General features: G+C 40.0%; 1 protein-coding gene across 4 annotated transcripts in view; it reads left to right on the top strand.

Moving 5' to 3' along the window:
* Positions 1–14,890, top strand: part of Tasp1 (taspase 1) — a 234,468-nt gene that overhangs the window by 195,849 nt on the left and 23,729 nt on the right. For 3 of the 4 annotated variants that reach the window (XR_007977962.1, XM_052183747.1, XM_052183746.1), the window contains exon 13: positions 9,153–9,226. Coding sequence is in view for 3 of the 4 variants with exons in the window: in XM_052183747.1 (XP_052039707.1) it covers positions 9,153–9,226 (74 nt within the window). In the remaining variant the exon portion in view is untranslated. Of the gene's footprint in view, positions 1–9,152; positions 9,227–9,410; positions 9,854–14,890 lie in introns of those variants that run through there. The other variant, XM_052183748.1, reaches the window with a different exon arrangement.

The following is a 14,890-nucleotide window of genomic DNA, read 5'->3' as shown; positions in this document are numbered from 1 at the left end:
GAAGTTAATTTGTGACTTAATATCTAGTAGTATTTGTTTTAAAAAACTTAGGTTCAATTGTATTTGGTATGCATATGTCTAAAATTCTAATGTCCTTGAATGGATTGTTCCCTTATTTAGAATAAAGTATCCTTCTTATTTCTTTTTAAGTTAGCTTTTCTTTGACTTCAATTTTGTTGTATAATATGTTTATATCTGCTTATTTACTAGTTTTATTTTCCTGGGGTACCATTTTTTCTATCCTTTTATATTCTAAAGTTGTGATGTTGGTTTTTGATGGTGAGATGTGTTTCTTGGAGGTAGCAAATAGATGAATCCTGTTGTTTTTGTTTGTTTGTTTCTGTTTTAATATCTGCTAGTCAATGACTTTTGATTTTGGAATTGAGACCATTGCTATTCAGGATATTGATGAAATATGTTTATATGTTTTTGTCATTTTTTTTGTATTTTGTAATGTTTGGTGTTTTTCTATTTATTTGCTTAACTTTCTAGCACCCCCCCCCCCAACTCCCTATAGCCTGTTTGTTGTATTGTTACTTTCTTAACAGCACTGAATTCCTTCCTTCCTATATGTTGTCTAGACAGCTGGCCAGAATTCCTTTGGCTTGCTTTTGGCACAGATTATTTTCTTTATCTCTCAATTATGAATAGTTTTGCTGATTATGGTGGTTTAGGTTTTTCACAATCATTTCATGCACCTCTGGCTTTTATAGTTTCTGTTGAGAAAACTAGCTATTACTTATGGCTGCCATCATACGTGGCAAAGTATTTCTCTCCTACATCTCTCAATAAATTTTCTTTGTATAGTTTACATTTTAAAGTTTAATTATAGTAACAGAGTTTCTTTTCTGGTATTTGGTTTTCTGTGATAGTCTCTTGAAAATGCAGTCTTTTTCCATGGATTTGGAAAAATGTATTTTGAAAATATTTTCTGTACATTTTGACATGGTCTTTATTTTCTTATATGCCTGTAATTTTTGCATTTTGTCTTTTCTTAATGTCTCAAACATCTGGCATATTCAATTTTGGTTTTTCATTTGCTTATTTTTTAATATTTCATTGTCTTTGACTGGATGTATCAATTTGTCTTCTGCTTTCCTATGGTCTTTTCCATTGGTGAGGCTTTTCACTCAGCTATTTGAATTATCAAAAAAAAAATTTCTAGCATAAGTTTAGTTTACTTTTTCTTCTATCTTTACTAAATTCCATTGTCAACATCTTACATTGACTTCATTTTATGCAGCTGTTTACACTCACACACGTGCACACTGAGTTTTATCTTTGAGATAAATATGTTTACCAGTCTTTCTTTCTTCCTTTCTTTCTTTCTTTCTTTCTTTCTTTCTTTCTTTCTTTCTTTCTTTCTTTCTTTCTTTCTTTCTTTCTTTCAACAAACTTATTACATTGGCATTTTAAAGATTGGAATAGAAAAGTAATTTGGGAAAGTTGACAGCTACATTGTTTTTTAATATATAAAAATTTACCCTAAGTATGTGTACCCATTATAAGTTAGTAGGTGCTTTTTTTCATGTACCTTCATAAGAATTGGTTGGATAGTCATGAAAGCAGGAACATTTAAAAATGTTAGATGATATTTACTTCATAATAAAGCCTTCTCCTGATAGTTAAAAATACATGGCAAGAAAACATCAGATTTCAGTTCTTCAGACTCTCTTAATCTAAGTAGAGAAGAATTTAGTTCTTCATTGCCAATGGAGGTTATCTGGATAATCAGAATTTCTAGAAATAATTTTTTTCACAAAAGAGATATCATCATCGCTATACATTATTTTCCCCTTTTTCCGCCTTGCCTCAAGTTTATTTGTAAAAATAGCATAGGATACTGCTCATCTCCAAATAGTATGTCACAGCAGTCCATCTGTCTTCACATTGGCAGGGACCTTTGGGAGCCCGAGCTGGAGCTGTGGCCTCTTCCTTAGTTTGAACCTTGGGCTTTGGCTGGCAGAGTCTATGACCCTTGGCCACGTAGGTTCGAATCCGCTTCCCAAGCTTGGGGTGAGCGATGAACGAGACAGCTGAGTTTGCTGCTGGGGCCCTTTGGCATCTTGGGCTTGATGGCCTTAGGTTTCACAAGGGTCTCGGTGGCCTTGGTGGCCTCTGCGCGAGCATTCACTGCCTTTGCATTGTTGCCCTGCATCTTCTTCAGACCTTTCTTGTGGTACTTCTGGGCAAAGCGCATGTTCCTCAGGAACTTGGGGGCCAACCCCCTTAAGAAATTTCTGTCTGCGGGGTTTCTTGATGCCATTTCTGTGCCACTTGTGGGACTGGTTGTGTGGTGTGTTCTTGAAGAGCTTCCCTGCCTCCCACAGCTCCTGGGACCAGAAGAACTTTATTAAGCAGAACGATTTCTTTTATAATTGGTATTTTCAAACTGCATCATTGCACATTAGGGAACTTTAAAGTCAGTGAGGCACAAGTGAGATCCTTGGTGCAGTGAGAAGTCTTATTAGAGTGCTGAAAAGAAGACAATGCAGCTAGTGCCTCCTTTTTAAAATTTTTGTTGTTGATGTTGATTTTGAGGAAGAAATCTTTCTTGAGGCAATGAAATACATGTAGTCAGAAATCAGAGGGAAAAACATCCCTTGGAAAGAAGGAAATGAAAAACAGAAAGAAGCCCAAGAAAAGAAAATTGTTGGAAGGATAGAAGGAAAACAGAGCAATAAAGACAAAAGATACTCCCCAAACATAGCACGCCAATTCTTCTAGCAATCTACAATGCAAGGAGATGCTGGTATATTCCAGGGTAAGTGTTCATGCTGGATAAGTATGTTATAAAATACATGTCTTCTACCACTAACACAAAACCAGTCCTGCATTACGTTGCATAATGTAAAGCATATTTTCTTGTGTTTTATAACTATTCATATTCTTCTTAGCTAAAATTCATTTTGCTTTTCTTTGTAAGTTGTATTTTTATTGATTTGTAATGGATCTTTACATAGTGAGAAAGTAGTCTTTGTGGTATGAATTGCAAATATTTTCTCAAAATGGTCATTTTAATACATACATATCCACATATGTATTTTAGTTTATTTAAATACATTAACTTTGGCAGCTATATGGCTGGTGAATTTTGTTATAGTTTTAAAAACTTTCTATATAGTATATTTAAAACATTTTAAAAGCCGTGTCTGTGTTTGGAGTAGTTTGGTCTTTGGTACTTTTAAGGATTTTACTTTTCTTAATATATAAACCTAATTATAAGCATATTATCCATGCTGATTAAAGTGAAAGAACACAGACCTTGAGATGCAAGAATCCATTTTTAATTCTTTTTGTGTACTTGGTAACATGACCTAATCTGTGCTGTGTTCGTTCTTGGAGCCCCAGCTACGCCTTCGTGGAGTTGGGTAATGAATTCAGTGGAAGACATTGTCTGGCTAGTGATTAACTCTCATTATTAATTTTTCCATGTCCTGCTTCCTTGATATCCCCTACTAAGAAATAATCCATTAAATTAATTGGCTCAGAGGCCTTCTATAATCAGAAGTGATTATTTCTGAATCTTTCTGACAATCCTGAACTAATATATGGTCCTCACATAATGATTCGAATTGTCACTGTTAAAATAATTTTTTGGCCAATCTAGCCTTAGACCCTTCAACCTACAGTTTGTCCTGCCTGCAGCGTGTTCTAGGACCGGAGCTAAGTAGAATCTTCATCAGAGAGAACAGAGAGACTGCAACTGAGGGGAGCAGATGCAGAGTCCCACAACCAAACGTTAGGCAGAGCTCAGGGAGTCCTGCTTTGGAGAGAGAGGAAGGATCTGAGGAGCCAGAGGGCTCAAGGACACCAGGAGAACAGGACCCACAGAACAATTGGCCAGGACCTATGGGGCACTCGCAGAGATTGCGGAGCCAGGAGGGGTCTGACCTAGGTCCTCTGTGTGTTATGACTGAGTAGCTCGGTGTTCCTGTGGGAATCCTAATCATGGGAGCAGGGTCTGTTCCTGAATCTTTCTTTGGGGGTGGGGGGCGGGGTTGAGACAAGGTTTCTCTGTGTAGCTCTGACTGTCCTGGAACTTACTCTGTAGACAAGGCTGGCCTCGAACTCAGAAATCTGCCTGCCTCTGCCTCCCAAGTGCTGGGATTACAGGTGTGCGCCACCACCGCCCGACTGAATCTTTTCTTACTTGTGGACCCCTTTCCTCCCTCTGGCTTGCCTTATGCAGCCTTGGTGTGATGGTGTGTGTCTGGGCTTATTGTAGCTAGTTATGTGGTGTTTGGTTGATTCCCTTGGGAGGCCTGCTCTTTTATTAGGGAGGTGAGGAGGGGTATCTGGGGCAGAGGGGATATTTCGGGAGGGGAGGGAGAGAAAACTGCAGTTGGAATGTCATATGTGAGAGAATAATTTAAAAAAATTACAAAAATAAAATTATTTTTTAAATGAAAGAATAATGTGCCAGTACAGTATATCGCATTCAGTAGGGGATAACAAATATTTGTGAAAACATTGAACAAATAAATGTAGACATTGTGTTATTTTAAGAACTTTTAAATTATATAGCTAAAAATCTTACTGAAAACTTTTTGGATCAATATGCTATTTAATAAATTTTTGAATACTTCTGCATTATAAGTATCTTCACATTTTCTGAATGTGGGTTCCATTTTTTACAAAAAGATCTATTTTTTTATTTTTATGTATATCGGTGTTTTGCATACATGTATGTCTCTTTGTACTGCATGTACTTAGTGCCCAAGAAGCCAGAGAAGGGCATTGGAGCCTCTGGTACTAAGAGTTACAGAGGATTGTGAGTCACCATGTAAATGCTGGAAATGGAACCCTGGACTTGTGGAGGAGCATCAAGTGCTCAAAACCATTGAGCCATCTCTCTAGACCCTCTGAGTTACAGTTTTAAGGAGAACAATGTTTTTAAAATCATTAAAAGGGGACTAGTGAAAGAGCATTGTAGCATTGTAGATAAGGTGCTTGTCACGGAAGCGTGAGGAACAGAGTTCAAATCCTCAGACTCCACATAAAATGGGATGTGGTAGTACACTTATCTAAAATGCCAGTGTTTCTTGGGAAACTCCAAGGCAGAGACAAGAAAAATCTCTGGAAGCTCACAAGCCAAGCAGCCTGCCCTACACAGTGGTGATGGGAGGGGTGGGCAGTGGAGAAACCTCCTGGAAAAGAGCAGAAGACAAACACTAATACCAGGGTGCGCACATACACACATACACACACACTCACACAAACACATACACACACTCACACACACACACACACACACTCACACACACACACTGTTTTTCATGTTTGTGTTAGTGGTGTGTGTTAGTGGTGTTCCCGGGATCTGTTGCTGGGTATGTGTGTTTGCTTTGTGTGTCTTTGTATATCTCTTCTGTAGGGCCTGTCTCATTCCTGAGCAGCTGCCATCTTAATTAAACAAGAAATCACAATTTTAGTGTTGTCTTAGCTTGCTTTTTTTTTTAAAAAAAAATGTAATGATTGCTCCATAGAGAACTTCATTAAGATCAGAGCCTTTGCTCTGTTGGGCAGCTTAGCATATTCAAGACCTTGCTCTGGACTTGAAGATTTTTGAAGCTCAAAGCAAATGTGTGTGTAAGGAAAAACATCTGGTGAAGTTACTTCATTGCATGACTGTTTTCCTGCCCTCGGCAGCTGAGAGTCTGCTTAGCAGGCTGCCAGGTTTGATAATTAATTAATAATGAGGGAATGAACCATGTTTCTGAGGAAGTCTGTCTTGCACCCCACTCTTTCTTTCCCACGTCTGGCAAAACCTTCAGTGCCTAGGACCCCACTTCTTCCCATGTCATGCCTTAACACACATCTATAAGCATAATTAGCACACAGATGAATGGCCCGGGATGCCAAGGGCACGACGTTGGGCAATGCAATTTTATTATCAGGCACATTGGAGATTTTTGTTGGAAAAATATAGCAAGACTTTTAAAATGCTTTTAAAAACTTAGAATCTGGAAAGTTGCCCTTTAAGTTTGTAGTGGTTTGAATGAAAATGACCCCCATAGACTCATATGGAGTGGCACTGTTTGAAAGTATAGCTTTGTTGGAGGAAGTGGGTCACTAGGGGTGGGCTTTCAGGTGCTCAGGCCCAAGGTCTCTCCCCTGTTGCCTGTGGATCTCAGCTACTTCTACAGTACTCATCTGCCTGTGCTGGGCACCACCGTTCATCCCATCATGACATAATGGACTAAACCTCAGAACCTGCAAGCCAGCCGCAGCTAAATGCTTTGGAGTTGGGTTGCTTTTTAAATGCTTTTCATTTAATATAAAATGCCTTTATTTTTTAAGTAAAAGACAAGTGTTTAAGTTAAGACACAATATATGAAAAAGAACTGTTAATAAGCAGTTTCCATGGTCATGGTATCTCTTCACAGCAATAGATATTTTGTGTGTTATTTGTGTATGTGTGAATTCTTGTTTGTAACATTTTATGTAGATATGATTTAATGAGTATGGGAAAGTTTTAAGACTAGTACAAGAAGTCCCATGGATTCATCTCTCTGGTATGCTATTGCTTTGCCTTCCTAAATTATCTTCTGTATCCTCCATCACTTGTCCTCTACACACCCTTTCCTCAAATATTTTAGAGATTTAAACTCCTTTACTCCTAATCCACCAATGTGTGCTTCTGAAGAACACTGAAGAACAAGGGTGTTCTTCTAAACATGTCAGCACTTGCCTCAATAGTATCTGTATAACATCCCTGTAAACCCAGTCCAGAATACAATCCAGATGGTATCCTGAATTTAGTGTCCTGTGTCCCTTTAAGAATTTCTCTTAACTTCTCAAAGTAACCTTGTGAAGGATACTTTGGCAAGTTTATTCTGGTTAATTGAAGCATTCTGATGAGTTACTAAGTGGAGATCTTTGCTGCATCAAGCTATTGAATATTCCCATTCAGAATTGGTTCTAAATTTTAAGTGATGTATTTTAGTGGTTATGTTATAAATTGCATGGTCAGCACCTAGCAATTTTGTTTGATCCCTAGTTGTTGAAATTAGCTTTCTCATTTAGTTAAAATGAGCTCATAAAGTTTATTCTATAACAAATTTACCTTTTTAAATTTTGATAAGAAATGTTTAAAAGAGATACATTGAGACTACAAATAACATGACGTTCTATAAACGTTTACCCACTAGTTCTGGTAAATATGATTGTTGAACTTGTAGTGAGTTTCTTCATTGACAGTGTACACGTATGCAATGTGTTCTGATTATCCTTTCTTACACCCTTGCCTTTTCCCAACCATCCTCACCACCACCACCCCTTCATCTTCCCCAAAAGTCTCTTTCCCAAATTCATGTGTTATTTTACTTTGAGTTTAATTAGAGCTCCCTATGTGACATCAGTTTGGAACAATTCGTTGGAACTTGAACGGACCACTAGTGGGTAGACAACTAAAGTCAATGACTTCCTTCTCCTAGACTGTATTGTACTTCAGCAGAGGGACAATTGATTAGTCCTCTTGAGATCCTCCCTGTCCATGCCTGACTTTTGACAGTTTTTCGTGTAGACTCAGTTCAGGCAACCACAGATGGTGATCATGAGTTTTGTTTGTTTTGATATTCTCTCTTTTATTAAACATAGATACTTTTTTCATACAGTTTGCTCTGAATACAGTTTTCCCTCTCTCTACTCCTCCCAGTTCTTCCCCTCTTCCTTTCCCATCCAGATCCACTCTTCTTCTGTTTCCCATTAGAAAAGAAAAGGCTTCTGAAAGATAACAATCAAACATAACAAAATCAAGTATAATAAGATAAAGCAAAACCATCATATCAAAGTTGGACAAGCCAGGTTAGCAGGAGAATAGAGAACCCCAAGAGAAGGCACGGGAGTCAGAGACCCACTCAGTTACACATTCAGGAGTCCCGTAAAAACACTGAACTGAAAGCTATAGTCTGTGTGCAGAGGACCATGAAGGCCTATGAGGTATTCTCATCTGTTTTTGAGAGCCTTATTCTCTTGGTGTCCTCTGTCCCTTCTGTCTTCTGTAGGGTTGCCTGACCTCTGAGGGGAGGGATTTATAGAGACATCTTGTTTAGAACTGTATGTTCCAAGGTATATTTATCTCTGGGTAGTGTCTGGCTGTGGGTTTCTGTATTTGTTCCATCTGCTTCAGGAGGAAGTCTCTGTGATGCTGACTAAGGCCCAGATCATGACTATTCTTATTATGTCTGCTTAAAGATGGGTCTTTGGGTTTTTCCATTTTTTTTCTACCCCTTCTTTATACTATTCCCCAAGCATCAGGAAGATTTTTACAATGTTTAGTTATGAGAGTAAGTTTTAATAATAATAGTCACAATGATGATGGTGGTGGTGGTGGTGGTGGTGGTGGTGGTTGTGATAATATAATGTGGGGGACATGGAGGTGTCACAGAGTGTATAGCCAAGTAAGTTAACAACTCTGGGGAATCTATTCTCCCATCCCATTGTGAATTTCATGTTTTGAACTCATACCATCAGGCTTGAATCACAAGCACTCAATAGATGTCTTTTATGTTTATTTGTTGACTCTGATGCAAGGAAGGAAGAGTTTGTTTCTATCAGTTTGGCGTCTTTGGTTCTTAATGTGCTTGGTTGTTAGAATCCATCACTGTCACTTTGTTGCGAGCAGACTTGGCCAGTGAGAGACATCCCCATCGACCCCTGGATCTTTTGATAAGTGGCTCTCATTCTTGGAGCATTTCTTTTCTGTCTGTAGCAAGTTAGTCACGATTCATTCGTCTATCCTGACTATAATAGTGTCTTAAGTAGACTCAAGGCATTTGTGCACATGTGCATGTGTGTATGTTCAAAGAAACTATACTGTGGAATATTGCATTTACTAAATCACTGTATACAGTATTATGAATGTAAATTGTGAAGGTAGAATGTATTCAATGTTCTAAGTTCAACCATGAACATTTATTTTACATGTAATAATCATAAGTTCTGACAAGAAAGAAATATATTTTTCATTTCACAGTAAATGGCATTACAGCTTTGAGTACTAAATCATTTTGACATTTATGAAGGAGCAAATGGAAAGTAGGGAATGAGTGTTAAAAATAAAGCTATCTTTAACTGTTCTATTAAAAAGGCAAAGATTTATTTTCCATCTGTGAATGTGAATGTGCCTATTTGTGTTCTTGTTCACGCAGTGGAATTTCTGTGGAGCCACACTACAGAGAGCATGTGTGTCGGATATATGTCAGCCCAGGATGGCAAAGCCAAGGTAAGCGGGAAAAACTGGGTCATAACCTGAAAACCCTGTAACCTATGTACAAGCTTCCAACAATCTGTTGAAATACATGACTTTCCCACCCCTCTTGAACTGCATTCAGAGCACACTCAACAGTTCCAACGCGTTGTAAACTGTTCTTCTTTATGAAATGTTCTCTTTTGTTCCCCTTGCCCAGTATGAGTGCCTGTAAAGAGGAAATTCAGGATTTGTAAGAGAAAATGAGAATCAAGCTAACAAGCTAACCAAGATGGATGAACCACGAGGAAGGTGGAAAAAGATAAAGGAAACTGAATCAGTGTAAAATTAGACCCTGGGATGTGTCTTCATGGCAGTAAGGGCTGACATGCCTGTGGACCTGTCATGCTGTCTTGTCATCTGCTGTGCCCTGTCATGTGTCTCCACGGGCTTTGCCTCTGTGTGCCACATGACTTGCTGTGAGCCACAGCAGTCATATAGTCATCCAGGCAACAGTTCTTGAGTTGCTGAATCTCCTTGAACTTACAATGCTTGATTTTGAGAGTAAAAATCATGACCTGTGAATTTATTTTTTATATTTGTCTCATGTTCCTGTTCATAAAAGTTTTAGGAACAGTTGTGGTATATGACATCTGCTTGGCATTAAAGTACCTTAGCTGCAAAGTTATGAAGTTGGGAAGCCTCTTTTTTAAAAGAAAAATACCTACTTTACATATTAGGAAACATCAAGTAAAGAAACTTCTGATACATGTTCTCTAATATACCTTGGGTAGTTTTAAATTGGAGAGTAAGTGAACTAAGGAATATTGATAGATCATAATGGCATTTTGGACAACAACATTTGTTAATCATGTATTTGGCAGTGGTCACGTCTGATTTCATTGCTTAGTGAAGTCATACATGTGATGTGCGCTCAGATAAAATAACCTAGTGGCAGATTTTTAAGAAAGAATGTTTGCAGTTAGATGATGCATGACTGTAGTTGATTGTTCATTTCTCATACAATATTCATCCGTATGTATATTATATAGTTAATCAGTAGGCTCACAGAATGCCTAGAAATGTAGTATATAGTATTATTTTCACAGCAAGAAATTGACTGGTATCTGTGAACTATTACTAAGCCTCTCGCTCCCCTGCTGTCTCACCTTTGAGTGATAAACTTGTATGTTCTGTCAGGAGACCTGCTTATAGATTTCTTTGCTTTATAATCTATCATAAAGAGAATTGTGGTTTTGCCATTTAAACCTGCTTGACATGTTTGGAACAGCACTTACAGGATTTTTCATCATAGTTGAAACATTGATATCTATGTTACCTAGATTGGCAGCCAGAGCTACATGCTAAAAATTACTGTGTATTTGAAATGTGGCTACTAGAACTGAGGAACTGAATTTTAAGCTTTACCTTTTTTTTTTAATAGCCTAATGTGGCTAGTGGCTACTATATTGAACATCATAGGTTTTGTTTTGTTTTGTCTTTTTCCCAAGACAGGGTTTCTCTTTGTAGCCCTGGTTGGCCTGGAACTCACTCTGTAGACCAGGCTGACCTCGAACTCAGAAATCTGCCTGCCTCTGCCTCCCAAGTGCTGGGATTAAAGGCGTGCACCACCACTGCCCGGCCCATCATAGGTTTTAATAAATGAGTGGAAAATGGTTATTCATACATCTTCATAACATTCTCTTCTTGTGAATGACTGCAGTTTCTAAACAGGAAGCAAACCCAGTAGGCCATGGAGTTCCTTGTAGCCATTTAAACCTTCTCTCATGCTTAGCATATGATTTTGAACAAAGATCATGTTTGAACAAAAGATCATGAGAAGTGTACCACTGAGGCCAGTGATGTACCAAGTCCCTTGAGTAGAAGTATCAGCTCTCTGGTGGTGGTGGTGTGTAGAAGATACTGAGTTGGATCTAGATCTTTGGTTGTGCTATTTGTCACTTGCACGTGTGCGTTTGTGTGTGTGTGTGAGAGAGAGAGAGAGAGAGAGAGAGAGAGAGAGAGAGAGAGAGAGAGAGAGGAGAGGGAGAGGGAGAGGGAGAGGGAGAGGGAGAGAGATTTTCATATCTATATATTCTCCAGCTGTAGCAGTACAATGGATTGGACCAGCAGGTATACCTGCTTCTTTTGCCTCATTTGTAAATTAATTTTTGATTTCTTTATTTCTTCTTTGGCCAAGGTGTCACTGAGTAGATTGTTTTTGAGAGTTTTCATTCCGTCCCCCCCTTTCCTTTTTTTTTTTTGTAACTATTTGAACTATTGACTATAAATGCTTTGCAGAAAAATAAAACAAAGCAATAAAACACTATTGTTCAAAACAGCAACAACATGTACAAAAACCCACAAAACTGTTCTTTTGTCATGAATATGGAGCTTATTGTGTTGTGAGACAAAAATTAGAGATGAGATCCTGGGTTCAAAAGGAAAAGAGGACTTTAGCAGCATATATATCTCAGAAATAAGGGTGGCAGCCTTAGCCTACCTGGTGACCTCACCCAGGGTAACTGGCTTCTGTCAAGCATTGTATAATGGCCTAGCTGTTTACTGAAAAGATCCTCTCCATAATACAACGAGGTGTGGTAGTGAGGTGAGTAGGAAGCAGCTTTAAAAACTGTTATTTTTATTTAAAACTATGTCTTAAACCAAAAAAAAAAAATTTATTTTTCAAAAATTACCCTCCTTTTCCTTGTTACCAGTCATGGAACCAGAAAACTTTTGAGTGTTTTACATGAGACTGTGCTTAATTTAAGTTAAAGTTCTCCCCAAAGTCATACTCCCCAGGAAAAGATAAGGGATAATTAATGGTTGTGATAGATATGTGATAGATAATTTGAATGAAGGCGGTCTCTTAATACAAGTTTCTATTTTCTTTTTAAAATAATATTTTCTAAAAGATAAAGAAAAGAACATGTATCATTTAATTTATAACACCCTTCTCTGACATAGATTTCTTTTTATGGAACAAACATTAAAGCACTGATATTAGTTGGGTTTAAAAATTATATTGCCTATTTTCTACAGTGACTGGACAGTTAATGAGCAGCTTTTCATAAACACTCAGTACACATAGTCTAGTGCAATAAAACATATTTAAACTGGCATGGAATTGATTCAGGCATATAACTCTCACACCTTAAATAAATTAGGTTTCCTTCTTATATAGAGGTTACTTTTTATAACAATATAAATACTGTTATAAAATTTATTCTTGAGGAATACGCTACTTTACAGCTTTAATATCTCTCTAGAGATTTATTATTAGTTGTGGAAAAAAATAGTAATTGCCTGATGAAGAAAACAGGGAACACCACAACTGTGTGTTCAGAATTAGGAACACCATCAAGGACTAGGGAGACAGTGTGTGCGCCTCTGGGTGTGGCAGCCTGAGAAGGACATAGCATCACTTGTATAGTTCATCTGACAGTGTACTTGATGACCGGAAACAGACAAGTCAAGAATGAAGAGCATGTGAGAAGAACGTGAAAAGGAGCGGAACTACGTACTGCTGTCAAATGCCATAAATGAGAAGGGCACGGGCGTGTTCCAGATTGAATACTACCAAAGATATGTGAGCAGGAAGTGTTTTAACTCTCCTTAAAGTGGCTTTTAGATATAAGAGCAAGATGTTGTAATACATTTTAGATCACTTTGCAAAACTAAAATATGGCTAGCAAAAAGAATACATTGTTAAATTCACTAACATTGCTGTCTATGATGTGATTAATAGAAAACTCTCTCTATTTTTAGGCAACATACACTGAATTATCTAGGCAAATGGGGCCCTGTGTGTATAATCTTGGTCTTTCAGGAAAGTGTTATGTGAATGAATGTGTAGATATGAAATTACCAAGTACGTGGAACAAAATGTTGACAACAGGTAAACCTTTATAAGTGTTTCATGATACTTAAACTATCCTGTAATTTTTAGTTATTTTAAGGTAAAATGCTTCAAAATATGTTACCTGAGTCTAACACAAATCTGATCATGTGTGCACCTTGCACTTTGGTTATACAGTTCAAAAGTATTAGCCTTGGTTTATTTTCTTTTCCCCGAGACAGGGTTTCTCTGTGTAGCCCTGGCTGTCCTGGAACTCACTCTGTAGACCAGGCTGGCCTCGAACTCAGAAATTCGCCTGCATCTGCCTCCCAAGTGCTGGGATTAAAGGCGTGCACCGGACGGGCGGCGGCGGCGGCAGCGGCGGCGGCGGCGGTAGCAGTGGCTGCTCCAGCTGAAGGGCCATCAGCGGTGGAACCAAGGCGACACAGGGTCCAGTTAGGCCCTGCGCCCACGACCACTGACCTTCGCTGACCAGCCGGGCGGCAAGCAACTGCGGTTCTGCGGAGCCTTTCGCTGCACGGAAGCCACTTCAGAACTCGGCTGCCCGCCAGTCAGGAGAGACTCACCGCCATCTTGATCCCGGGCTCCAGAGATCGGTCAGACTGAGGTACACAAACATAATCCTAGGCCCAACACCGCAGGGGTCTGAGCCAGACGGGCGTTGGCCTGCACCCAGGCCCTGGGCTGTTCGAGTGGCCATCGGGGCGCCAACCCAGCCAGGAGTTTTTTTTTTTGCCCCGGCCGGTGCACGCGCCGCCATTTTGCCTACAGGAGCCAGAGTGCTCGGGAGGGCAGAGACTGCTAACAAGCGTAGCCTGAGGCTAACAAAACGGGGGTCTAGGCCCCAAAAGGCACAGGACTGACCCCAAGAACTGGGCGGCTTGGTGGGCCATCTGTGTGTCAACCAGCCCAGGAGGTTATTAGCACAACAGACTCTCCCGGTGCTTTCGCGGAGCGCGGACGCGCACGCCCGCCATCCTAGTCACCTGGCGGACCCAAATAACAGACATAGCCCTAGGGGAACTTTGCTCGGACCTTGGCCTCCCAGGCGTTTGCCTGGACTCAGGGCCCAGGCGACAAGGCTAACCTAGTGTGCGCCAGCCCGGTTGGGGAAATCGGCTGCCCAGCGGAGTGAGCGGAGCACAGGGGAGGTCACAGCAACATTCACCTTCGGAGCTCCCTGGGGGTGCACACGGGTTCCACCTGGTCCACAGACACAATCTGGGGCAAGGCCTCAGGCAGAAGCCCCCAGCTCAACTCTCTCCGCTTCAGATCAGCCTGGGTGGCCGCCACATCTCCAGGTCCCTCAAGAGGCTAGTGGGGGCTTCCGGGCGGCCAGCTGGGAGAAGTCGGTGTGCTCCAATAAATCCTGCGGGCCCCAGCGGGAGCCTTCAGGTGCCTGCTTCGGGATCTGAACAGCCTGGACAACAGCACCCTGTCTATAGGCAGTGCAGAGTGTAAGCTGTGCACCAGAGGCCAACGGGGAAGGGGCAGCTTGCACTGGTGAGTCCAGCACTGACAAGACCAAGTAACACCAGTGAGAGCTAGATGGCAAAAGGCAAACGCAGAAACGTCACTAACAGAAATCAAGGCAATATGGCAACATCTGAACCAAATTCTCCTCTACCAGCAAGTCCTGGATACCCCATCACACCAGTAAAACAAGATTTGGATTTAAAATCACTGGTCATGATGCTGGTACAGGAACACATGAAGGACATTGAGGAGAAAATGGATCAAAAGTTAGAAGCCCTTGCAAGGGAAACACAAAAATCATTGAAAGAAATCCAGGAGAATACAAAAGCCAACAAGGAGGAAATGCAAAAAACACTTAAAGAAAT

Source organism: Apodemus sylvaticus, chromosome 5, assembly GCF_947179515.1.
Source record: "Apodemus sylvaticus chromosome 5, mApoSyl1.1, whole genome shotgun sequence".
Lineage (NCBI taxonomy): Eukaryota > Metazoa > Chordata > Mammalia > Rodentia > Muridae > Apodemus > Apodemus sylvaticus.
This window is presented reverse-complemented; position numbering and strand designations above follow the sequence as displayed.